This window comes from Ambystoma mexicanum, chromosome 6p (genome assembly GCF_040938575.1).
Source record: "Ambystoma mexicanum isolate Mex_15411 chromosome 6p, UKY_AmexF1_1, whole genome shotgun sequence".
NCBI classification, from domain to species: Eukaryota; Metazoa; Chordata; class Amphibia; order Caudata; family Ambystomatidae; genus Ambystoma; species Ambystoma mexicanum.
Window position 1 is genome coordinate 556,283,432 of NC_090935.1, and position 27,715 is coordinate 556,311,146.

Consider the following 27,715-nt stretch of genomic DNA (forward strand, 5'->3'; position numbering starts at 1 on the left):
CCAGAGGAAATCAGTTATGCCCGTCTCAGAAACTGGTCTTCCTAGGGGTGGTTGGAACACTACCGTTTGGCGGGTGTTCCCTACGCCCGAGAGTCTTCTGTCTCTACGCAAGGCGGTGAGGCACTTTCTGGCCAACTCGTCATGGTTACAGCACATTCTGGGCCTGATGGCCTCCTGCATGCTCACTGTACAGCATGCGCGCCTCAAGATTAGGTGCCTCCAGCTCCACCTGGCGGCCAATTGGGATCAGGAGATGGGGTCTCAGTCCGACAGGGTCCCAATACCGCTGCTCCTACTGCCTGATCTTTGCTGGTGTCTGATGGATGGCAATGTTTCAATGGGAACCCCCTTCACCCGACCAGAGCCTACCCTGGTGGTGGCAACTGACTCCTTCCTTTCGTGCGGGGGAGGAGGGAGCCAGACTCTGGTGTGCTTTGTCATTCATGGTCTAGGACGGAAGCCCTTGTGCATAGCCATGTCCTCAAGCTCATCTATCTGGGACAGGTCAGAACCGACAATTCTACTACGATGTTTTACCTGAACAAGCAGCCTTGCACCATGCACCCCCCTACCCAGCCCCTCCCGGCATGGAGCCGGTATGTATCTGGGAACGGGCCCTGTCGGAGAGGATTTGGTTTTCAGCAGTCCACCTCTAGGGGGACGGCAATGCAGAAGCAGACCAGCTGAGACTCTTAGAGTTCAACACCTACGAGTGGGAGTTGCACTCCGACTCCTTGTTGCCCCTGTTCCAGCGTTGAGGGTTTTCAGAGGTGGACTTGTTTGCATCACCCCTGAATTCCAAGTGCCCCCAGTTTGCTTCATGGGCAGGTTGGCGATCTCTAGGAGATGCCTTTCAGATCTATTAGCACAGCCTCAGGAGTTATGCATTTCCCACCCACCTCTTTGACCCTACGCATGTTCTGGGCTTCTGTGGGTTACTGCCTCATCCTGTTTGCCGCCCACTGGCCTTCGAGATCCTAGTTTTCGGATCTGCTGCAGTTGTGCTCCGAGGGTCCTGTACACCTTCTATCCCCAGCACAGGATCCCTGACCCAGCAGGGTGGGACGGTGGAGCATCCAGACCCAGCCATGTTGGCGGCCTGGTTCCTGACAAGCAGAACCTTCAACATGCTCAATTTTTGGATGACAACTGGGACATTTAGGAGGCCAGGAGGCCCTTCACTTGGTCCTAGTATAAGAGTAAGTGGACTAGGTTCTGCCATTGGGCACGTGTCAAGGGTCTGGATCCTGTCACATGTCCTCTGGATGACGTACTGTTTTTTTCAGCACACCTGGTTCGGTCTGGAGTTCAGGTAGATACTTGTTGCACATATTGGGCAGCCATTGGTGCTTGCAAGAATTATCCTGAGCATGTGGTTTATGCGGCTAACCTAGTGGTTAAGGCCAACGTCAAGGGGTGTTTAGGCTTTTTCCGCCGGTGCATAGGTCGCACCCGGTCTGGGTCCTCAATGTGGTTCTTGCAGCTTTGTAGCACAAGCCTTTTGAGCCGATGGCCTCTGTGGACATCCGCTTGGTGAAACTATAGACAGTTCTACTGGTGGATCTCACCTCTGCACGCAGGGTTAGTGAGCTACAGGTATTGTCCTCAAGCAAGCCCTAAACCACATTTCACAACAGTCATCTTGCGCACTCACCCATACTTCTTGTCAAAGGTGGTCTCTCTCCATTTCATCTGAATCAGGAGATCTGCCTGCCAGTGTTTTCCCAAACCCTTAGTCAGAGGCAGAGACGGCCCTGCATTCTTTGGACCTCAAGAGAGTCCTCAAGTTTAATCTCGCTCAGACAAAATCCTTCGGGAAGTCTGAGGCATTGTTTGTGACTTTTGGGGCTCATCCCCGGCTCTCGGGCGTCCAAGGCTTCCATCGCCAGTTGGATGGTCCAGGCCATTTCAGAGGCATACACGGCTGTGGGCAGACCTGTTCCTGAGCGGCCTCATGCGCATGCTGTCAGAGCCAAGGCCATGGGCATCGTATTTAAGAGACCTGATTCTTCAGATGTCATCAGCAGTGCGGCTACTTGGGCCACTCTGTTGGCCTTCTGTAAGCACTACTCACTGGACACCAGCGCCAGACGCAATGCTGAGTTTGGTCAAACGGTTCTGAAGAACCTTTTTGCTTTGTCCTAGATATGAGGCAGGTTATCACAGCTCCCCCTACGTTCTTTTTCGGTGGGATCACCCACAAGGATGGAGGAAAGGGTATGGGACAAATGAGTAATTAGTTACTCACTGTAGTGACTAGAGTACTCCTAGTCCTTAGTCCCCTTTCCTCCCTATGTCCCACCCGCCTTCTCCCACTAGTATGCTAATTTCTAATATATAATAAGCATAACCAGGTATCTGATTGTCCAATGTGTTCAAAGGGGACTGAGATGAGGCGCCTGAGGTCGGGGTCTCAGTGAGACATTTCCATGCCAGATGCCGCACCCCTGGGCGCTATACTAAATTTAAAGGTGAAGCTCAATTTTTCCCCGCCAAAGGTTCTGGTGCAGTCCCCATGTTGGAGTATACCCACAAGGATGTAGGAAAGGGGACTAAGGACTAGGAGTACTCTAGTCACTAAAGTGAATAACTTGAATTTTTCAAGCCAAATTACGGATCCTTTTTGTTAGGTTGGATTACCTCATAATAGGATCTCAATGAGATTTTCCTGTACTGTTTGAGTTTAGTTGGTAGTATCAACGAGGAGTAAGTGATGACCTGACACTGCACGCTCTGGCCTCGCTGGGAGAACAGCTATAAAAATACACACCCATTAATGAAAGCCAAACACTCAAAACTTATTTAGTGACTTGTTAACTAGCTTCTTTAAATTTTGGCAATATTCTTTTAATTTTCAATCCATAACAACCATGAAATGACACAATACCATAGAAAACGTTTTTTTTTTTAAATTGTCTTGCTTTGTCAAAAAAATATGCGGAGAAAAAAAGTACAGCAAACTTTGTTCCTGCAAACGTACAGCTCTTCGGACGTTAATTTATTTAATTTTCAGAACACTAACCCAATGTAACTTCTGCACTAGCGCATGAATACTGCCACCACACTTGAAGGCACACATTTTTACACCTGCGACTTGTCTTCAGGAACAAATGAGCAAACCGCCACAGATCAGCCTTTTGTTCACATTCTCACTTGATGTATCCACCCTCCGTACACTGTTTCTGCAAGTCTTCAGTCACCCCAACAAAGGAAGCAAACACCGATACTGACGGCCTGCTGCAGACGGCCGTGCAAATTCTGTCCAGTGCAAAGATTGCATAGAACTAACCAGTGCGTTATAACAAACAATGGGCATCTGTGTTGTTGTTTGAAGGTGTCATTGTGTCCCAAGCAGCCCTCTTCTTCTGCATGCCTATCGGTGAGCCTGGGAGCGCAACTAGAGTAGTTGAAATCCATTCTTGCAGTGGCCTCTATAGCTGCTAAATGCAAGCTAGCATAATTGCATTACATTTTAGTGCCATCTGCAGCAGGCAACGCTTGCAAACAAAAATTGGCCAACATGTTTCCCAGAACACCAGCTCACATTGTTTCTCCTGCTGATTTTTCAGCCCTGGGCCGAAAGCCTAATGGGACAATCCAAGGCTGTCTAAGTTTGTCAGCAAATCACGAGCAGGCACGTCTGTCTCCTCTGGGATCCTCTTTCTATCTTTTTTCCTGTTCTTTTTTGTAGCCACTAGGCTGGGGCGGTGTTTCTATCGATGTACAGCTATTCCCCATTCTCATGTGAAAGTTCAAATGTGGTTGGTTATTCTTTTGGGGAACCTCCGATTGCCATCATTGTTTGTCAGTGTGCATTTTGGAATTGGCTAATCACAAATGTTTTTTATTATATGCAATACAGGTCTGTTACTTGTGATGTTAAACAACGGCTCTGGTTCACGAGTAGTGGGTTTCTTTTGCAAGGCTCCTGGGTCCCGTGGTCCTCATTAGTTTGACTAGATAGGAATAACTCTGATTCCTGGATAACTAGGACACTGCACAAGGATTGGTTGGAGCTGTAATCCTTGCAGTCGCATTATCTCGCCAAGGCTTTGACAGGGATTATCACGTCTCTGGGGGGATAGTGACCCAGCAGGAACTCTCTTCGGCCGTTCTCTGGGGCACATATTGAGTAGCAGATTGACCAGCCCATTCTCTAGTAGTTTGCTTTGCCCACATAATAGAATGGGGAGGTCTGACAACTCGCCAGAGTAGGCACTCCTTGTTGTTGGACCAAGTCATTTGATCTTCAGCTCCTTAAGAGGCTGCTTTTATAATAAAGGTGCAATCCAGTCTTCTTATTTTGAATGTTATTGTGGAGGCAGTAATTACTTATTTATTCAGCCAGCTGCTATCGGTAGAGGTGGGCCAGTATTAAGCAGTAAAAAGGCTTGATGTACAATTTTATTTGGTGACAATTCTACTAAAAGGTGTAGCTGGGTGTTAATTACTTAGTGGTGTATTACTTTCATGATCCGAGTTGTCCAGGTGGAGAATCGGATCTGTGCACATATGTAAAGCCATAACCGATCACATTCCAACAGAAACAAAATACTTGTGATTTCTGTAACAGATTCACATGCGCCTAACCAACCTCTCCCAACTGTTTCAAAGAGTATTGCAGTCTCATTCCTTGTACTGAAGAAGTACTTGGCATATAAAATCTAACCATGGCATCTGGATGTTTGCATCTTGGAGTTCCTGTTGATCTAAATGGAGGGGGGATTCCAGACACGATAGACGCATGTGGTTCACAAAAACTATGGTGGCAAAGGGAAGGGTTGACAGGGAAATGCCCTTACTTTAAGTACATTTGAACACGACAGAAATTGCGGCAAATGCCAGCTGTGGTATGATTTAGTAAGAGCCAAACAGTCTGTTTTCCAAAACCAGGCAACCAGCCTGTGTTTTGGATAAAAATGCTGTGGTTGAGGGCAGGAATATTTTTATCAAAACAAAAACAAACTGCTGTGTGCTATACTACTAGCGGTGACAAGGCTGTGGAGGAAGACAGAAAAGGATAGGGTGAAGTTCTAAATATCCCTTCCTTTTACCCACACCTGTCCCTATGTTGCGCTGGTGTATCGCCTACAAACAGTGGACAGGATAAGAAGATAAACTATTTCCTTCTAGACGTTATAAAAACATTCAGCCTTGTTTAAATCATGCCCTTCTACCACTCTCTTCCACTATGTGTCTGTATTGGAAGAGACAAAAAAGAAAAAAAACTCAGTACTTTAGTGGTTTTGTTTACAGACATCCACCGGGTTATATGTCTTTAATGACCCAGGAATTGTGTGTAGGCCACGTGTACCGAGTTTATAAAAACAAGACACATCGACACAGGTTACAACAAACTTGGAAATTGTGTCACAAAACAAACATAAAGACAAAACACGCTCCACCTGGCGTATTCCTAAATCGTATTCCTAGATCATATTGTTACTGAATCAAGTGGAGCGAAGTAAAAATTGCTCATATATAGAAAGTTCGATTGGTATCTATAGTTTGTAGCAATTACTTTCTACCGGTTTCAGTGGCAACGTGTTTATTATGGCCACTTTCATCAGGACAGTCTTTTTGTATTCAACAATGAGGTAGGTCTAATTGGTGCATACCAAATGTTGGATTTAAAAAGAAAGGCGGAAGTATACTTAACCGCCTCCTTAATGTGTCTTGGGGCTGGGACAGACCGGTGAACCTGTGTAGAAAAACAAAATGTACACTTATCACCGTTTGGTAATTAGCTGGTAATATATGGCTTATGAATCAACAGTTCTATTGGTGCTATTCATATTCATCATACACAACTTAGAGCGTGGTATAATTACTGCCTTTTATCATAAGTGGACATGGTGGTCTACATTTTTACCTATAATTCACTTGACCAATGACTTATTATGACTTTTGTACATGTTGAGACCCAAGGATCACACTGACCTGAAAGTAGAGAGCGGAATGTCCTTGTTGTGTCATATAGGTAAAGGCAATTATTGTCCCCGGTTTGCCGGTGGAGATATCTGATCCTAATGGAGGGGGTGGGAGGGAGGAGATATCGGAACAAATTGTCATCGTTATTTGTAATACTGCCGAGATCTAGAGGTTGTAGAACGCACGGGGCAGTACGGATACTCGGACTAATTTTCCAAAAAGGTTTACTGCATATAACCCGTTAAGGGGACAGAGTGCCCTGCGTTTTTTTGGCTTAATAACACGGGGTGGTATAGTTATTCTAACCGTATCCCAAGGGCGTGTGAAAGCATGTTCCACGCTGCAGGGCCAACGGGCCCCTGCTTTTCAATTTAGGGCGTATGGGTTCTCAAGCTTACCTGGCTGAATTGAATTCGCCGGCTTTGTCCTAGTTTCCCCGCACTCGTAAGCTGATTGCGACGTGCTTGTATGGAAAACTGTTGTGGATCCAATCGCAAGTCATGTGATATATATTATTGGGTAGCGCAAACAACCATCATCCGGAAGTCAGGCGCTTATCTTCCCGATGTAAAGTTTGGTTGTTCGCGCTACCCAATAATACGCGACACTCGTGGCATATATCACATGACTTGCGATTGGATCCACAACAGTTTTCCATACAAGCACGTCGCAATCAGCTTACGAGTGCGGGGAAACTATGACAAAGCCGGCAAATTCAATTCAGCCAGGTAAGCTTGAGAACCCATACGCCCTAAATTGAAAAGCAGGGGCCCGTTGGACCTGCAGCGTGGAACATGCCTTCACACGCCCTTGGGATACGGTTAGAATAACTATAGCACCCCGTGTTATTAAGCCAAAAAAACGCAGGGCACTCTGTCCCCTTAACGGGCTATATGCAGTAAACCTTTTTTGAAAATTAGTCCGAGTATCTGTACTGCCCCGTGCGTTCTACAACCTCTAGATCTCGGCAGTATTACAAATAACGATGACAAATTGTTCCGATATCTCCCCTCCCCCCATCCCCCTCCATTAGGATCAGATATCTCCACCGGCACACCGGGGACAATAATTGCCTTTACCTATATGATACAACAAGGACAATCCGCTCTCTACATTCAGGTCAGTGTGATCCTTGGGTCTCAACATGTACAAAAGTCTCTTATAATAAGTCACTGGTCAAGTGAATTATAGGTAAAAATGTAGACCACCATGTCCACTTATGATAAAAGGCAGTAATTATACCACGCTCCTTAAGTTGTGTATGATGAATATGAATAGCACCAATAGAACTGTTGATTCATAAGCCATATATTGGCAGCTAATTACCAAACGGTGATAGGTGTAAATTTTGTTTTTCTACACAGGTTTAACCGGTCTGTCCCAGCCCCAAGACACATTAAGGAGGCGGTTAAGTATACTTCCGCCTTTCTTTTTAAATCCAACATTTGGTATGTACCAGCTATAGACCTACCTCATTGTTGAATACAAAAAGACTGTCCTGATGAAAGTGGCCATAATAAACACGTTGCCACTGAAACCGGTAGACAGTATTTGCTACAAACGATAGATACCAATCGAACTTTCTATATATGAGCAATTTTTACTTCGCCCCACTTGATGCAGTAACAATATGATCTAGGAATACGATCTAGGAATACGCCAGGTGGAGCGTGTTTTGTCTGTTTGTTTTGTGACACAATTTCCAAGTTTGTTGTAACCTGTGTCTGTCTTGTTTTTATAAACTCGGTAAACGTGGCCTACACACAATCCCTGGGTCATTAAAGCCATATATAACCCGGTGGATGTCTGTAAACAAAACCACTCAAGTACTGAGTTTTTTTCTTTTTTGTCTCTTCCAATACAGACACATAGTGGAAGAGAGTGGTTGAAGGGCATGATTTAAACAAGGCTGAATGTTTTTATAACGTCTAGAAGGAAATAGTTTATCTTCTTATTCTGTCCACTGTTTGTAGGCGATACACCAGCGCAACATATGGACAGGTGTGGGTAAAAGGAAGGGATATTTAGAACTTCACCCTATCCTTTTCTGTCTTCCTCCACAGCCGTGTCACTGCTAGTAGTATAGCACACAGCAGTTTCTTGTTTTTGTTTTGATAAAAATATTCCTGCCCTCAACCACAGTATTTTTATCCAAAACACAGGCTGGTTGCCTGGTTTTGGAAAACAGACTTTGCTTGACTCTTACTAAATCATACCACAGCTGGCATTTGCCCCAATTTCTGTCGTGTTCAAACGATAGGCGTGAAATGACCTGATATATTTGAATGCAGCCACTAGTTTGTAGGATAATATACAGCAAGTTAAAGTAAAGTGTAAAGGGGTGTAAAGCTGAAAAACGACTGTTGAAGTGCAATCAAAGTAATGACAAGGAATGCCTCCCAGGCAAGCTTCTGTTTTTATACTATTTAGTTTGTGAACCGTATTAAACAAAATACACACTGCACATAATGTCAATGTTTACAAAGTAGTAGTATCATAATGAATTTGACCTTTTAATAAGAAAACAAGATTCCTAATTAAAACTCTTTCAAGAGTCCTTTTTAATGTCAGCTGTGTGTGGTCATTTTAGACAACTACTGCAATACGTTTTGTTTTAATCCAGGCTTCCCGATGGATTTTCCCAGTTGTTAAACCTAACACAATTGTACCTGAATGATGCTTTTCTTGAATTTTTGCCAGCAAACTTTGGAAGGTAAGTGTTTTTTGATTATTGGAAATATTCTTATTTTCTGAATTTTAAGGATTAACAAAAGGATGGGTTATGTGCAAAATATGTGACACTTGTTATGGCAAAACCCCAACTTTCATCATTATCATCTATTCGGGCTAAGGTCTGTCTGTCTGGCATGGCTGAAGGGCAGGGAAGACATTTGGTGAGTTGTTGCAAATCCATAAAGCAGCACTTGTGGGCATGGCCATACTATTTTACAAGGGGCAGACGTATGTCTAAGGTGGGAGGAGCCATAGGAGGAGCATTTTGAAACCTGAACCTGCGATTGTGGTGTTTCATTAGACATAAAATGTCTTTGTTTAGTAATATTTTCATTGAATAAACAAACATGTTTTCATCACTGTGCAGTATATATGCTTCAAGATATTTAAAATTTGTTTTTCTCCATGCATAGTTGGTTGTGTAAGCCTGCATACATAGAAACTACCAGATTAGTTTGGTGACCTTAGTATTTCCCAAACTGTACCGTTCTATAGTTTACAGGTTGTTGTAGCTTGTGCATAGAATATAACCATCTCCAGTCTTTTCACAGCTGCAGTGATCTTTTCCCACTACTTGTAACTAACTGGTGACTGCTCCGCCTCAGGTGTGGTTTGAAGAGTACAGTCTTCACCAGTTACCTTTTCTAGTTGAACAAAAGAATATTAGAATGTTTGCATCAAATTGTTTTGGTATGTATTTCCAAGTTCTACGTTTGTGTTAAATATAGCTGTTTAAAATAAAAAGGTGTACTTTGCATTAGTATTTGGTTACAAAAATACAAGACCGCAGAAGTGATTGGGACATCTATGTGAAATACCCAATATTTGTGATCTAAAGAATCCACCTGTGGAAATTCGTTGCAGTCCATTTTGGGGTGCTAGATGCTTAATTTTTTAATTTCCAAATCCAGTCTCTCCATATAGCATACATATATACTCATACATCCAATCCCCTTTCTTCCATCCTCATGGGGCGTCTCCTAACATGGGGATGGTACCGAAACCTTTGGCAGCAAAAAAATTTGAATTTCCCCTTTAAATTTAGTATAGCCTGCAGGGGCGGGTACGGGCCACCAGTGCCTCAACTCGGCCCCTTTTTCTGCACATCAGACCTAGCAGCTGGCACAAATATTTGTTCAGCTTTTCACTTGCTGTCAGTTTTCTTTTTCAATCTTAACTTCCCTTCGGTGCCTCGCCCGCCCTATGTCTGCTTCAGGAGGACTCACGAGATGCGCCTCATGCGACTGCTCGTTCCCGGCCTCAAACCCCCATTCACTCTGTTTTGAGTGTTTGTGGCCTCACCACAGCTGGCGCGTATGTTCGGCTTGCAGCGCTCTCGGTCACAGGGCATTGAAGAATCGGTCGTTGTGGTGGAGGGAGATCTTCCACACTTCTCCTCCTCCCCACCTTAAGGACTTGATCTCCAGTACCTCTCGTCAAGACAGGGCAGGCCCTCTGTTCAGCACGGCCCAGCGACTCCTTCCCCAGGGTTACCACGGATCAGGGTTCCTCTAATTCTGATATTGGCTGGTCCAAGGCCTCTAAGGCTTCCAAGCCGAGGGGCTCTTCAGAGTGCTCTGGTGTTGGACCTGAGGCCGTCCTGGCTACCGGTTCCCAAGCTGAGTGACTCCGGGGCCCTACCAGGCTCTCCTCGGAAGGACGATCAAATTTGTCCTTTTTCTACTCCTGAGGGGGGTGGGGGGGCGGACTCCAAGAGTCTGTCCTCGGCACAATCCGGCACAGGTGCCGAGGACGTCCAGCCTACTGGAGCTCGCTCTGAGGCTGTGAGTCAGGGTGTTATGACGATCGGCTGTCTGACCGAGATCTCGGTGCCTACCAGAGTGATCTCTGAGGTGGACACCTCTGCTTCGAGTGCTATGCCCAAGCTGTATCCTTCTGTGTCTGAGGCCTCTCTTGTTAGAGGCACATGGCAGAACCTAGCAAGCCGGCGGCAATCTTGGATCTGGCTCAAGTCCAGCCAGTGCTTTCGCCCACCAAATGGGCTTTGCAAGATGATCCCAGTCCTCAGCCCTCTGGAAGCGGCAGCAGATCTTATGGTGCAGGCTTCTGGTCCTCTCAGGGATACATCAACCCCTCACAACCCAATGGCTACGCACGCCAGGCGCCTCAGCTCGTTGACCAGGAGCGGAGGCCCAGCGCCTCAGAGGACCAGGCCCCTAGGGACCCGGCGGCTTGCAAGGACTGCTTCTTCGAGCACTTCCTTAATTATGCCTTCCCCTCAGATGAAGGGGCTCAGGCTGCTGAAGGACATAGTGAAGGAAGTCCTCCCACAGGTGGTATCGCCCTGGGCCCCTCCTCTGGGTACTCCTGTTCCTCCAGTGCTGATGGACCCAGTGGTGGTCCCTTCCCCGTTTCAGGCCCTACGGTTTGTTCTGACCCCTCCACCTCCTGTATCACCAACGCCTCCCCCTCAACAGCCGTTGGACCTGTCGGCTGGACCTAGGGGGACCACGCTGGCACTTGTGTCCTGGGGCTCAGATTCCCCTTTTTCTGTGAAAAAGGGAGGGGGGTGGTGGTGATGAAGAGGACGCCCAGGACAATGAAATCCCAGCATCCATTAAGGCCTTTCATGACCACATTCAGGGCCAGGCGGAGTTCTTGGGGGTCCTTCTGCCTGAGGAAGACCCCAGGAGTCGGGAGTACTAGAAGAGGTCTTGCAGAAACGCACAAAGATCCGATATGGCATCCCTCTCCAGAAGGGTGTTATTGCAGGTGGCACAAAAGGTCTGGGAGAAGCCCAGGGTCAACACCCAGATGAACAAGAAGTTGGACAGCAAGTTTAGTCTGACAGATGGGGAGCCAATCCACCTTGCCTCCCACCTGCAGCCTCCTTCAGTGGAGGCTGCAGCCTCCTTGTATTCTAAACCATTGCCTTCGTCGCCTTCCTCCACAGGAGCTACCTCCAGTTGTCTTTCCAAGTAGGACAAAGCTCTGTTATTTCATCTCAGGACTGCATCTGCGGCAAGCTAACGCAGATGCCCTCTTGGCTGCAGCTTACCTGAAGCTGCGGCGGGAGCTTGGGGAATTTCTGCACAACCTCCCTTCAGACAAGCAAGTGTCCTTCAAGGCTGGTCTGGCAGATGCTCAGGCTATTGCCCAGGACCTCATGGAGTCTTCGGTCTCCCATATCGACACAGCCAGCATAGGGCTGTTCGACATGAAAAGGATGGCGTGGATGCCACTAAGTTTTCATCTGATTTGCAGGAACGGATCCAGGATCTGGCCTTCGAGGATGTGGACCTTTTTCATTCGTTGACCGATGACAAGTTGACCAAGAAAACCTCCACCCAAGCTGCCAAGTCCTTGGCCATCCTGACAAAACCAGGTCAGAAGTCCCTCAGTCCCAGGGCGGGAATGAGTTCAAGACTTGTGCTTTCTCCAAGGTCTGGGAACACATTTCGCCTGTGGGGGAGGGGTTTGGCTCTGTTCCAGGCCACCTGGAAGCATCTTTTCAGCAACCCATGCATCCTCTCCGTAGTCTCCACAGGCTTAAGGCTTCCTCTACCTTTACCATCCTCTCCTCTACGTCAGACCGGGACCCAGCTTTTTTACAGGAGGTCCCTTTTACTATCCAGGATTTGTACCCAAGAAAAACCAGGCTGGTCTGTGGGTTGTCCTGGACCTGTCCATTCTAAATCTGTCTTTACTGCTGAAACGCTTCAAGATAACTCCCACGTACATAGCCGAGTCTCTGTGTGCAGGGGACTAAGTTTGTTCTCTGGACCTTAAGAATGTGTACCTGCATGTTCCCATCTACCAGCCGCATCTGAGGTTTCTGCGGTTCACGATTGTTGTACCACTTTCAGTACTGGACGCTGCCCTTCGGCCTGAATTCGACCCCTTGTGTCTTCACAAAGTTGATGAACGCTGTGGCGGGCCTTCTCCACAAACAGATCACAAGTATAGAATTGGAATTGGAATTGGTTTTGCACTTAGTTTTCTCAACAGCAATTGGTTCCTTTAGGTGTGGCACCTCACAAAATCCTACCATACCTATTAAAATTAGCAATGATGGGTTTTCACAGTCATCCATCAAAGTACATTTGGGGGCAATTTCTAGATACACCAGAAAGCAAGGACATTCTTCCATTTTTGAAGCCTGCATCATAAAATACTTCATGAGACGCCTATTCGACACATATCCCCCTCAAAAGAAAGTGCCACCTCAGTGGTACTTAAACACAGTGCTGTCAGCCCTAATGAAAACTCAGTTCAAACCTATGGCGAATACAGACATGAAGTTTGTCTCCTGGAAAACTGTTTTTCCATTTGTCCCCAGGGTGTTGTCCAATTTCCATCTGCAGACCGAAGTAACCCTACCGGTTTTCTTCATACATCCGTCCAAACCAGTGGAAAAGGGTCTACACTCGCTAGACATTCGAAGAGTCCCGATTTCCTACATCGATGGAACCAAGAATTTTCGACAAACATCTAAAATATTTGCGGCTTTCGGCCCCCCTAACAAAGGTCGGTATATTTCAAAGCAAGGTATTGGCAGATGTTTTTCCACTCCGAGGTTCACTGCTCCACGAGGGAGGAGGGGGAGGGCTGGAGCCCATCTCGACCGCAATAATCTGACCTGCGCCGACCGACACGAAGGTACTGCTGTGCGTTGTGTGCGCGCTTGCTGGAGTACCATCAGCCTACCTTACATCAGCCTACGTGAGGAGAGCTAGCAGCGTCGTTGAAATCGGCTGTTTTTGTCTACATTTGCCCTGGAGAAATGTTAAGATGGCAGTCGCAATGCTTTGTGTCTACGTTGCCTAGCAACGCTTATTCTCCGACTCCTGAAGCCTGATTGGCTTTACCGATCTATATCGTCATTCCGGGCAAACCGGAAGCTGGTAGCCGGCCTGTTCCGCGAAGGCCTGGCTGAAAAAGGCCAATTTCCTGTCTGTGGCCTGTCTGTTGGAGTCCGTGTCGTGGCCACCCCCATGAAGCCGGTGTTCAAGTGGGTAGGGCTGCTGTAGGACATGGCCTGCACTATACTACCACCGCAATTCCTACACGGAATTGAGAGCTTTACAAAGATCTAGTATTCATAACAAGTCCTAACATTTAATCAGCCTTTCTTTGACCATCTAACTTTGACCACAGGTCTAGTGAAACTCAAAACAAGTACTGTAAGGCATCAGGTATAACTGTAAGGCATCAGGTATAACGGACACTTCCTAGAATGAAACGCACATGTTACACATACTTTATATTATGCCGATCCTCACCTGGCTGCATAGCATTCGTTCAAATAGTGTATTGCCGATTTGTATCAATACTACCTTGACCTCATCTGCAAGTAGTTTGATTGCACTCTCTCTCAGCCTACGCTTATATTGAACACCCTTGACACCATCACAGTCTGCTGGTCTACTCGGCCACCCTGTGTTTGGCGCTAAGGGCAAAACATACCTATTTTTCTGTATAACCCATATGAAATCTATCTGACGGTATTGCTCTCATACCTAATTATGTATATGAAATGAAGATAAGGACCGGGGAGTAACAAGTTCAGATGCCCTAGTCTTCCACAATCATTCAATCGGTTTGGAGCAGCAGCAGCATACGCCCCCCACCCCCGAGCTTGTTAAAGTATACAGAAAAATAAACTATGTATGCTGCCAATCCGTGCATTGACCCTATATTAGTCCATCAAATTTCATTAGAATGTCGATAATCCTTGTTAAAGATAAAGTCCCAACATTGTCTATCTAGTTAACGGTCTATATTCCTTAATGTGGCAGGAGTGTCGCTTTGAAATCCATGGCGCCAACTGATGTGATACCTTGCAAAAAAATTGTGCGATTTTCTGCAAGGTATTGGTACCCTTTAACATTGGTACAAGATTTGACGCCATAAGTTTCTGACAGGAAATCGATGTCATTATTACTGGATGAATTTAGAAAGAGAGGCCAATGGGCCTACATTGATTTCTACTTATCACTGCATAGAGAAGAGGATTTGAAGCATTACTTGATGGTTATGCATTGGGCATCATAGCATACCAATCAGTTGGGAATACGTACCACATCAGTTGGCGCCATTGATTTCAAAGCGACACTCCTGCCACATTAAGGAATACATTACTAGATGGACAATGTTGGGACTTGATCTTTCACGGATTATCAATATTCTAATGACAATTGATGGACTAAGTTAGGGTCATTGTGTGGATTGGCAGCATAAATAATGTATCTTTCTGTAATCGTGTATATGCCTTGTTACGATAACTACTGATGGGCTTGATTTACACCTATGTAACCTTTGCTTATTTCATACTTGTCGGTTCTGTTCTGATTATAACAAGTTGCATAACCATTAGGTTCAGTAATTACCACCTTGCTGTTCCGATTACAGCCATTTCGCTGCCTAGCACTCTCTGCGTAATTTATAAAAACAGTATTTTATTTCAAAATCGGGAAAATTATATGTACGATTAGTATCCCGATCATATTGTTAAGGCCATTGTATTACTTGTACTAACCGACTCCCTCCGACTATACAATGCATGCGGCGAACTGCCCTGTAGTCACTGTCCTGTACATTGCAGCATACATCCTCACTTATACCATAGTCTGCCCACTCTTTGCCAGATCCCAAAATGGCAATGATAACTATGCCATCAACGATAAGAGGGATTAAACCATCAAAATGTCTGCCTCCCCTTAATCTTAATCCAACTTACTCAGATATCAGGACAACCACATTCCTACCAGAATCAAAACTAAACGATAAGGTCCACAGTATCGACCTAGCCCCAACTACTGAAGTAGTAGAAACTGTACCACCTAGCCAATGGATTAATTTATATGCAAGGAAACCATTACCTAATCAGCCATGTGACATAAGAGATAGAAATGCAAGGCTTGGCTCCAGACTTTCTAGAAACTTTGCCATACAAAATAAATCTCTGGATCTATTCACCGCCCTAAGAGCAACAAATAGATCTACCTCTAAATCCACCTTCCTGAATAAAGAAGAGTAAACCAAGGGAAGGATCATACTAATCCTCCTCCTTCCACATGCCCTTACATCAAAGGGGCCTTAATTAACGCTAGATCACTGGTCTCCCGTCCCATAGATATAGCTGACTTAACACTGGAAATCTCGATGTCCTAGCAGTATCGGAAACATGGCTACATGCAGCTGCAGGACCTTCCCTCCAACTGGCCGTACCCGACTCGTATACTATCGTGAGAGCTGATAGAGCAACTTTGAAAGGAGGTGGTATCGGCTTCATTGGTAAATCTAACTTGGGGCTTAGAGCAACTACTTTGCCTACCCTTAAGTCCTGTGAATTACTAACAGTTACACCTAATTTACAGACCTCTAGGGCCTTGTGGCTCCTTCGAGGAAGACGTCACTACTATTCTCTCGGATAATACCAAACCCACCTCTCAAATACTGCTGTTGGGTGATTTTAACTTTGGTTACCATGATGCTAATGACCAACCGGCCAAAGCATTGTGCGGCACGTTATCTGAACTAGAACTCGCACAGAGTCAACCAGCCAACTCATGAGAAAGGTAGGACCTTAGACTGGGTAGCAGATTTCAACTGTGAGACCTCAATCACCTCTATCCTACCTCAGATTTGGACGGACCACTACCTTGTATCCTTTAATGTTCAGGCTAAGCGCATAGATTCTAAGTCTAATCCGATTGCTCCGCCACTCCTCACGAGGAACAAACGGACAAGCTTTTGCCTCCCCTGTTACCCACCTTAAATCTTTCATCAGAATCACTGAACCCAGCCGAGCTAGTGAAACTGTACAATTGTACTATGACTCCAGCATTACTCTCTATTGCCCCCCCTTAAAATGTGTAAAAGCAAACCGAAAGCCCACCTTAACGCATGGTTCAGCGCCCAACTGAAATCCTTGCGAGCCGAGAAAAGAAAATTGGAATTTTGAAGGGAATGTGTCCTCAGACGTATTCCTTATCTTGATAAATCACTTCCAGCTTGCTGGCCTCAAAATATTTCAGTAGAGGGTGCTGTGCGTCGACATCCCTCGAGTTGGTGTCCCTCGACAGCCTCCGTATCAGCGCCAACGTTCTTTCTTCAAGTATTTTTTATTATACCTCGAAGATATCATCTTCATTCAATGGCTTCCTCTTGCGAACCGTCGACCCCACAAAAAGTCTGTCTTCAAAAAGTGTCGAGATTGTGGGAAGAAAATGTCGTTGACGGATCCTCACAGGATCTGTTTGTGGTGCCTGGGATCGGAGCATCACTGTTCGGAATGCAAGGACTGTATGTCCATGACGGCGAAAGCCTTGAAGGAGCGTAAGGTTTTTATTTTTCAACTTCCACATGCAAGTACCTTACATCATATAGGTCTATACATCATATAGCTCTCTTGTTTTGACATAAGTGTACACAGGCCATTAACCCATGACCTGTAACATTTATACAACATACATTTCTCATTTCTTATTAACTTATCGAACAGGTGACAATGACATCTCTAATCATTAAGCTCCTCATCTTCGATGATATTGTCGGCTAGATATTGCTTGTATCTTGCCCAAATGTCTCGTTCTTGAGGTATGGTGTAGTTGCTCAATATATGCTTCTTGGTTATCGTTTGCCCATATCCTGTCTCTCTCCCATTCCTCTTTCGTAGGAGGATTCTTACTCTTCCAGTTTAACAATATTACCCTTTTCGCCAGGAGCAAACCAAAGTTCAACAGCTTCCTCCACCCCGGGTTCATTTACCCTTTGGCTCCCAGTAAGCAGATCACTGGGGACCATTCTATAGGTTGGTCTGCCATTGCATCCATTACATTCCTTATTTCTGACCAGAACCCCGTCAAGCGTGCGCACGACCAGAACATGTGCAGTGTGTCTGCTTCTTCTGATCCACATCTAGGGCAGCGATTATCTGCAGTGGGTATATGCGTCTTAGCTTGGCCGATGTATAGTGTAGCCTATGCATAATCTTAGTGTATTAATCTATAGCAAGCATTACAGGATACTTCTTTAGTAAGGCTGCATATCCGTTCCCATTGGTTGTTCGCTATCGTATGACCCAGTTCCACTTCCCATTTTTCTTTTGCTCCATGAGTGGTAGGGGGGCGGGTGGTTATTAGTTTGTATAGCCTGGAGGCTTTTATTTTACCCTTTCCTACCATAAACATGTATCCCAGCCCTGGGTGTATCTTGGGTTCTGCAGGAAATGACTTCCATATCTTTGCCATCGAGGATCTCGTTCTCATATAGTGCATTTTCTGGTTGGGGGTGTCTCCTGTAATATGTTTTATCGTTTCCCATTCTATGAATTTTTTATCCATAAATAGATCACCCATCTGATTGAGCCTCCTACCTCCCCAGTGCGTAGGTATTTCCGGGTCAAATGTTGGGGTGATATGTTGTGCTCCCTATATTGGCATGCTTGGGTGATAGTGTTTCTGGGCCCTGTGTATCAGCAATTCTAGCCCACGCCATGCGTGTAGCCTGGGCAGGGGCGATAGTGTTATAACACTTGGTGCGTTCGTGTGTTAATGTTTGAAGATGTTCCACAGAGGCGCTGGGTGGGAGATTGCTAGCAGGAGTAGTGGGATCTAAATAGTTAGTTGCCCATTTTGCGGCATAATGTGCCTGAGCGGCCAAATAGTTTTCAAAGTCTGGCGTGGTCAGCCCTCCTTGTACATATTGGTCCGTGATCACCCTCCAGCTTAGCCTAGGTTGTCCCTTCCATATAAAAGAGGTGCTCGCATTCATTAATTTTAAGAACAATGATCTACCGGGCCAAACCGGCACTGTATTAAATAAATAAAAGAGCTTTGGGAGAAAAATCAACTTTAGAAGGGCTATTCTGCCTAACATTGAGATAGGTAGTGTTTGCCATCTTGGTACATAAAGTATCTATTAACATTTCATAGTTTAATTTTCGAGAAAAATGTGCCGTTCTCGCTACCTGTACCCCTAAATATCTAATGTGGTCAGGACTCCACTGGAGTCCGTAAAGTTCCGGTGGCTGGGGAATGCCTTCAGTGAGGGGGAGCATTTCGGATTTTGACGTATTCAGTTTTAATCCCGAGAGGTCACCAAATATTCTGACCACTTCTAGTGCTTTCCCTAAATTACGTTGTGGGTGGTTTAAATATAACAATATATCATCTGTATTAGCGTTATTATATGGGTCTTTCCTGCCATGTGCAGCCCCAATCAACTGTATCTTGTTCTGAATGTGTCTGCCAGTGGTTCAATAACTAGAGCGAATAATATGGGGGATAGCGGGTATCCTTGTCGTGTGCCTCCCAGGAGCTCCAGTACACTGGTAAGGATGCCGTTGATGCTAATTCTGGCGTAAGGACATGTGTACAATACCTTAATCCATTTCATAAAGTTCGGCCCAAACTCATAGTTCTTTAATACCGTGAATAGGAAGGGCCAATATACCGTGTCGAAGGCTTTTTGCATATCTAAAGGGACAGCAACCCCCTGTGTGTCTGGTGTGGCACTTGCTAATATATCGTAGCAGCGCCTGATGTTTGTCGCTGTCTATCTTCCCGATATAAATCCAGCTTGGTCTTCATGGACCACATATGGCATGTAGGGTGTTATTCGGGTTATTATCTTAGCAAATATCTTGGCATCTATATTTATAAGCGACAATGGACGGTTTATGCTTGGTATTGCGGTATTCCCCCTTTCGCCCCTTATCATTTTAGCTAATACTTTCCCCGGGCGATCTCGTTCCCCGTACCTCCTAGCGGCTGTTGGTCTATCAAAGTATTGGATCTCACGATCCGCCGCTTTTCTTAATTCCTCTTTGTTTCTTGATTTCCAAACCTGTTTGTGGGGTCGGGTTTCATGCATAGGAGTCCTGTAATACAGCGATATCCCCTTCCCTTCTCTTTAGGTCTCTTTGGATGTTTTTTAGGAACCTGAATTCGGTGGCCATGGCTGTGCCTCTTATGTATACTTTAAATGCTTGCCATAGTATTGCCCAGCTTGATACAGAGCCTTCATTATTGTTGAAGTATTCTTCTATATGTTGTGCTAGTGTGAGTTTATATACCGGGTCTGCCAACGCCTCCGCCTTGAATCTCCATGGTGGTCTATGCGTTTTCATATCTGGGATCTGTATCGTGATTTGTATTGGGTTTTGGGTAAGTTCTTGGGTAAGTGTATATGTTGGTGACCCATCCCAACGGACACTGCGACATCAACCACACATCGATTCTAGAGTGCATATCATGCACCGAGGAATAGAATGTATATGCTAATTTGTCCCCTTGCAGAGTGCGCCAAGCATCTTTCAAGCCGAAGTCTGCCATGTGTTAGTATAGTACGAGCAGCGTTAGTCAGTGCCCTTGGTTGCGTTGACGTGCGATCCAGCTGTGTGCTGAGTATGGTATTTATGTCCCCCCCGTATATGAGATGCGCTGTGGGATATCTAGCTATCTTTCCAAACAATGCCGTGTAGAATTCAGGGTTATCAACATTGGGGCGGTATATATTAACAAGGAGTATTTCTTGATCTTTAAGTTTCCCATGTACTAACACATACCTACCCAGCGGATCTATTTCTTCGCCTGTGTGCGTGTATGGGTTTGACCTGTGTATCATGGTTGCCACGCCTCTAGCGCGACTGGAATAGGATGAGTGACAGCAGTGCAGGCCCCAGCTTGGTGCCAGTTTCTTGGCTTGGTCACCCATCAGGTGTGTTTCTTGTAAAAAAAAAAACAATCTTGGGGCCTAGTCTGTTTATATACACCATAATTTTACGCCTTTTTATTGGGGACCCTAATCCCCGGACATTCCAGCTTACGATCGCTATCTTACTCATTTCACTGTTTATCCTAGCCATTTTCATGTTTGGGTTTCTCAAGTTGAACTATACGTGTGATCATTTGCACTTTAATCGCATCATCGTGTGGCCTTGCATGTGGATTTTTAACTTTAACACCCTCCTTTCTCATCTCCCCTCCTCCCCCCACCCTCATAGTTCCCCGAACTTTAACTATGTAACCCCCTGTCCCTCCTGTCCTACCCATTGTTTATAACTTGCAACTGCAATGGGGGGAGTCTGTCGCGGCGATCCAGGCCTCCTTCTTGGTCATTTGTTTTGTTGTCCGCTTTTATATGTTTCTATCACACTTTATCGACCCCCGCAATTTCATTCGGATCTCTTAAAGTTTAGAAAAGGTTCCGGTCTAGCCATTCGAGCATTGCTGGAGTCTTGCTCGGTGCATTCTATTGGGGCCATTGAAGCAGTCTCATTCACTTCGTTCGCGTCTGCTTACATCTTATATTTCTTCTTTGTGGTATCTCCTTTGTTTTTATTCCACCGTGTCATTTCCCGGTCGGAGTGATGGTTGGGGCAAGTTGGACTCAACAAACTTTGCTTCTTCAGGGAATTTGAAAAAGTAGACTTTGTTATTATGTTGAATACGTAGGCGTGCCGGGTACAGCATTGAATAGGGGACCTGGCGTTCTCTCAACATTTTCTTAACGGTGGTGAACGAGCGCCTTTCTTGTTGAACTGCCAGCATATAATCTGGAAATCTTCGGATAGTGTTTGCTTCCCATTTTAATGCTTGTTTGTCACAAGCCGCTTTTAGGACCAAGTCCCTGTCCCTATAGTTCATTATCCTGCCGATGATGGGTCGCGGATATGCACCAGGTTTAGGTCTTGGGGCGAGCGTTCTGTGGGCTCGTTCCACCATGAACATGGGTGACCACCCTGGGTCGCCCAGCAATGTCTTTAGTAAATTCTCTACTGCAGCCTCCATGGCGCCTTTTAGGGCATCTTCTGGCACACCTATTATGTTATTTCTACGGGATCTAGCTTCCAAATCTTCACATTTTACTTTGACCGATCCCAAATCTTTGGCCATGGAAGTCACTGTGTTACGCAACTTTTCCAATGTGTCCTCTGCGCCGCTTATTCGGGTTTCTGCTTCCGTTATGCGGTTTGTTTTCTTCTCTAGCTGTTTTTTTTATAGTAGCCACATTTGCAGTAATTCCATCCAGTTTGTCATTTAAAGCAGAGCAGCCCTGTTGCATGGCCGTGAAGACTGCCTGAGGGTCCATGGTGGACGGTGTAATAGCAGTCCCTCCTATTGTTGCCTGATCCGTGGCCATCTCTGCTGCTTGTGCCCCCTTGACTGGCGCAATGTACTTCTCTATTGTTCTTTATTCTTTTTTGGGGCGTGGCCTTTGGGCATTTTATTCAGCACGCTTATGTGGCAATACTATGATCTAACTTCCGTTACACTTATTGTCTGGCCGATGGGGGTCAATTCTGCCTCGTTGAATTTGCTTGATGGTCAAAACCAACTGTTCATACCGTTTGCATGATGTGGGGCAATGCCTCAATCGATGTGGTGCAGTAGTAGTCTGATTCTAGCTACATATGTCCAGTTCACTCTTATTCTGGCGTTTTCATGGAGCTGTCTTACTTCAGGCCAGTTCAGTAATGCCTCTCACTGCTTTGTTGGCCAGAACCGTAGTGAAGTTCTGTGAGTGTCCTAAACATGTAATTATCCCCGCGTTATATTTTAGTATGGGTTTTCTGCACCTTTATGTTGTCTCTTGTCCCCAAGTGCGCGTTGTGTGTTCACTTTTTCTCTTGGTGCATGTCAATTATTTCCGGGGCAGGGGGCCTACTACTTTAGTATCTGGGCATATGCCTCAGTCTGTGCCCATCCGTCTTTGTGCGTGTTTTTGTTATAGCCCCCTGTAGTTTGGCAGTTCCGTGTCCCTCTTGGAGGGTCGTACAGTGCCTTACTGTAAGCAGGGTTTGTGTTCTTTGATCACCTGGGGGATATTGGCTTATTTGCGTTGTTGCTTCCCTTTCCCTATTACGTCCACTTTTCTCCCTCCCTCCTTACCCGCTAGTTCGTGTTCGCTAGTCCTTGTAACCGTGAACTTCTGCAGCCACCCGCTGCTGTGGAGGGAGGTGGGTTCCTTACCAGGAGTCTTTTCACACAAGTATTCCGTTCTTTGCCCGCCCAGGTTGTGTCTGGCGCCGCAGGCGCTCAACGGCAAGCCGGAGCACTCGCAGAGGTCCTTGAATGTGCGGGCTTCACTTGCACATGGGGCCGTTCGGGGCTGGGCTGCCACTGCCTCCACGGTCGCTCATCCGTCTCGCAGCGAGGCAGCGCGGAAGTGCCCAGGCACTCCTCGCTGTCCTTGATCGACCGTACTCCACGTACGCTTCTCGGCGTAACACGCTATAACTCTGGTTCTGCCATTCGGATTTCTACCAAACTCTGACAAATTGTGGCGGATTGCTTCAGATGTGCGACAGCGTATTTTGGGACAAGGCTGATTTATTTTCCCGCAGTTACGGGTCGCATGGCCTGGTACGCCACATGAGCTCACGGGGCCGTGTCCACCTTGCCGTACGCGCAACAGCGCCCCCCTAGAAAGAGGTAAGACTCTTAAAACTCCTACTTCTTTGAAAGTTTCCTCGGCAGAGTCGAGACATTTGTCTCCTCGCCGTCACAGGCAACACAGGAAACATTCTCGCTCAAGGTCTCGAACCGGTTCCCATCAGTCTTCGAGATCTAAACATTCGAAAAAGAGGCGTCGTAGATCTCCCTCCTCTTCGTCGTCTTCTACTTCCCAGGAAAGGGTCACCTGCCCCATGAAACACAGCTCTCCAGCTAAGTGGGAGGAATTCCATAAAAAAATGCTTAGCGTCTTTGAGAAAGCGGCCTCAACCCCCTCGGAGACGGCTAAAGGTGATTGCCTGGGTGAAAGACCCAAAAAATTGAAATGCTGCGAGTCGTTGCACCCGGCGAACGAAACTGCCCGAGAGCGTCATGAACCCTCGAGCAAAGGCAGTAAGATTGTGTTATCGACGCCGAAGGTTCCTTCGACTCGTAAATCTGCATCATCTACGCCTTTATCGAAGGGCCCGTCGACACACAAATCGGTCGAATCAGCGCAGTCTTCGACGCCGCTGTCGACACCGATAAAGGACAGACCTACTGCTGTTACTACATCTCAGTCAGTAGATGTACCGAGGGCTTCGACCATTACCTCAAGGATGTTGTCGATAACCTCGACGACTCAAAGTAGGATTCCAATCCTCTCAAGTTCTTCGATGCCTCTTCATACTTTTTCGATGCCTTTTTTGGTTTCATTGAAGCCTTTGACTTTCGCGTCGTCAACTTCGATGTTTTCTCAACCGGTGACTACACGCTTGGCCCCTTCTGCTTTAGAAATGGGTTTTAAACCATACCCAAGGTCCGATTATTTCATAGCTTTGTCCTCTATATATGAGGAAGGGGAGGATTCTGACCATGAAAGACCCTTTGGGTTACAGAGGACCACTACACCTATACCAGAGGAATTTATCTCTGAAGAGAATAGATTGAAGGACCTTCAAGACTCTTTGCATGAGGCAAGTGGTTTAGATACTTTCGCCAAACCAGACCCAGGGGAACATGCCGAGACCCCTTATAGAGTCTTAATGGCCAGAATAGAGTTCATGGGGTGGTCTACACCTTCACCTTCTTTTCAACAGGATGATCTTACGGACATTTTACTTAAAGGCACACAGGAAGATCCTGTGCTTCCCTTTCATACTGCATTGCAGAGAAAAATATCTGTTAACTGGGAAACCCCTGAGGTTATCCCGGCAGTTAACAAAAAACGATCTGCCAAATATAGGGTATCTGCTTCTGACCCTGAATATTTGAGCAAACATCCAACCCCAGAGAGTTTGGTTGTACAAGCAGTAACTTCATCGAACAGTAGATCTGCATACTCTACTATTGCAGAAGACAGGGATGATAAAAGGTTTGACGCTATGTCAAAAAAGGTCTTCTCGGCATGTAGCATGGCGCTTAAATACTTGCACGCTCGCAAGATTCAGCCATACACTTTGGGAGTGTGCTTCATCTGTGGCTGACTGTCTCCCGGAAGGAGAGGAAAGGGAAGCATTTCTTAACATCATTAAAGAGGGTAAAGACGCAATGTGCGAGCCCCTTCAAACTGGCATTGATTCTGCTGACAGTATCAGCAGGGCCATGGTGGCAAGTACTACAATCCGCAGATTTGCGTGGTTGCGAAAGTCTGGTTTTGCTCCAGATGTACAGGCCAGACTTTAGAATATGCCCTTTGACGGCTCTTCTTTGTTTGGTAAGAAGGTTGATGACAGCCTAGAGAAGTTACAAACATCCAAAACAGCAGCAAAATCTCTTGGAGCTGCAAACCGTCAAACTCTGTATCGCCCCTCAGGAATCTTTTGCCGGGGTAGGTCCTTTCGCTTTTATTCCGCATTCAGAAAAGGCCGAGGACAGCCAGCTCAAAGGGGCCAAAAACGATTCACCCACGGTGGATGGGTTAAGAGTACAAAAGCCGCATCAGCAGCAGGTGCCTCCTTGTTCTCGGCATCTGCGTCGGCCGCCTCTAATCCACTCTGAGGACTCTCCTCACAAGACATCAGTAGGGGGCAGGTTAACTCAACATCTGACGGAATGGCAGGCTATTACGTCCAATGCTTGGGCATTGGAGACAGTTGCCCAAGGTTACTGCCTGCCTTTTCTACGCACCCCTCAGTCATCCATCAGGGAAGAACTCTTTGAAGTTGCCAGATCCGCTCCTTTCGCAGGAGATTCTAGACCTGCTAGAGAAAGGTGCCATAGAACCGGTACCTGTAGCGGAGAGGAACAAGGGTTGGTATTCCCCCTATTTTCTAGTACCGAAGAAGGACGGAGGACTGAGACCCATCTTGGACTTACGAGAATTGAACAAATTCCTCAGGAAGGACAGTTCAAGATGGTGACTCTCTCTCTCAGATCCAACAGGCCCTCCAGCTTCAGGACTGGCTGGTATCTCTAAACCTTCAGGATGCTTATTTCCATGTGCCAATCCATCTCAAACATGGGAAATACCTGAGATTCGCAATTGGCAACTCTCACTATCAATTTCGAGTTCTTCCATTTGGCCTGACCTCCGCCCCAGGGTCTTCACCAAGCTAATGGCGGTAGTGGCTGCAAGTCTAAGGAGTGAAGGGATCCACGTCTACCCCTACCTAGACGATTGGTTGATCACAGCAGTATCTTTGGAACAAGCTCAGATCCAACTAAATTATGTCTGCCACTTCCTTCACAAACTGGACTTCTCCCTCAATTTAAAGAAGTCACAGATGATACCATCACAGAGATTCCAGTTAATCGGAGCGGTCCTGGACCCTTCCCTAGGGGAAGCCTCGCCACCAGAGGTGAGGGCTCAAGATATTCTGCAGATGGTCACCAAGTTTCAAAATGCCCAACGTCTCCCAGCCTTCGACTTTTCGAGGTTGCTAGGCCTCATGGCATCCTGCATCTTCCTTGTGCCAGAGGCTCGCCTGAGAATGAGATCCCTTCAGTGGGCACTGAGAACTCAGTGGTCGCAATTCTCAGGAAGAATGACAGATCTCCTTCAGGTCCCGGACAAAGTGGCTTGAGACCTTCAGTGGTGGGCCTGTTGGGAGAACATTTTGAAAGGAGAACTGTTAAGGCAACCATGGCCGGAGATAACGGTAGTCACGGATGCCTCACTCACGGGGTGGGGATCCCACGCCAACGACTTGACCATCAGCGGTCGTTGGTCTCCATCGGAGTCCAGACTACATATCATCCTGTTGGAGCTGAGAGATATCGGACTAGCGTTGAAGGCTTTTCTGCCATCTGTACAAGGGAAAAATGTCCTAATAATGACTGACAACACAGTGGCCATGCACTACCTCAACAAAAGAGGCGTAGGATCACTGCCACTGTGCAGAGAGGCGATGCAGCTCTGGTTTTGGGCAATTCAAGAAGGAATCTCTCTATCGGCAGTTCACTTAGCCGGAGAGAAGAACTTGCCAGTGGACGCTCTGAGCAGGCAGAGCACAGTCTCCCACGAGTAGGAGATAGCTCAGGAAGTCCTTCAAGAGATCTTCACCCTTTGAGGAACCCCTCAAGTGGATCTGTTCGCCACCAGTATCAAGAGGAAGTGCGATCAGTTTTGTTCAAGGGAATTTCCCCCGAGAGGAACTCTAGGGGACGCGTTTGTTGTGGACTGGGAGTTTCCACTTTATGCGTTTCCTCCAGTCCCTGTCATCCCTCAGATGATCAGGAAGTGGAGAAGGTTCCAGAAGACTATGATCCTAATTGCCCCAGACTGGGCCAGGAGAACGTGGTACACGGACCTTCTGGACATGTCCATCTGCCCTCCGATTCGTCTTCCACACAGGGAGGATCTTCTCTCGCAGAAGGGAGGTCAGGTTCTCCATCCAGACATCAGAACTCTCAACCTTCACGCTTGGTTTCTGAAAGGTTGAAATACAAGGATTGGGACCTCCCAGATGACGTCATGGAGGTGTTGCTTTTGGCTACAAGGCCATCAACAAAGACTTTATACCGCTGCCGTTGGAACAAGTTTTGCAGCTGGTGTAGAGAAAAGTATCTCGAACCCTTTTCATGCGGTACACCAATGGTGTTATCTTTTTTGCTCGATTTGGCGAATTCAGGTCTTCAAGTTGGTACGAACAAGGGCTACCTCGCAGCGCTGTCTATGTTCAAGCGCACTGCGGAGGAGCCATCATATTTCAAATTACCCCTAGTAATCCAATTTCTGAAAGGATTGACTATCCATGTCCCTTGTAGTCTTACATTTCCTGATGGGTACTCCCTTTGAACCACTCCCTCTTGTTCATTAAGATTTCTCACCCTTAAAACAGTCTTACTAGTGGCTTTGACAACTGCCAGAAGAGTGAGCGAATTACAAGCTCTATCTTGCAAACCTCCTCATACAATATTTCACAAAGACTAAGTTGTCCTACGAGTGAAGCCTAATTTCCTCCCAAAGATAGTCTTTGTATTCCACATCACTCAGAAGATAACCTTACCTTCGTTCTCCAGCATGGGGTCTGGCATGGATTCACATGCTCATGAATATTCCCCGTCATCAGGCTGGGAATCCTCGGTAAAGAAAAAATCAGTATCAGTTTAGTTTCTGATCTATTTCTTAGTAGTAACCAATCACTGATCTCTGGGTCATACTGCCCCCAGCCAATGACTGCCCTCTCCCTAAGATCCTCCCCTGG

The 27,715-nt window shown here is 46.3% G+C and overlaps 1 protein-coding gene across 5 annotated transcripts in view; it reads left to right on the plus strand.

Moving 5' to 3' along the window:
- Positions 1–27,715, plus strand: part of ERBIN (erbb2 interacting protein) — a 2,559,118-nt gene that overhangs the window by 842,349 nt on the left and 1,689,054 nt on the right. For all 5 annotated transcript variants that reach the window (XM_069627374.1, XM_069627371.1, XM_069627370.1 and 2 more), the window contains one exon: positions 8,555–8,644. In XM_069627374.1, coding sequence (XP_069483475.1) covers positions 8,555–8,644 — 90 coding nt within the window. The remainder of the gene's footprint in view (positions 1–8,554; positions 8,645–27,715) is intronic.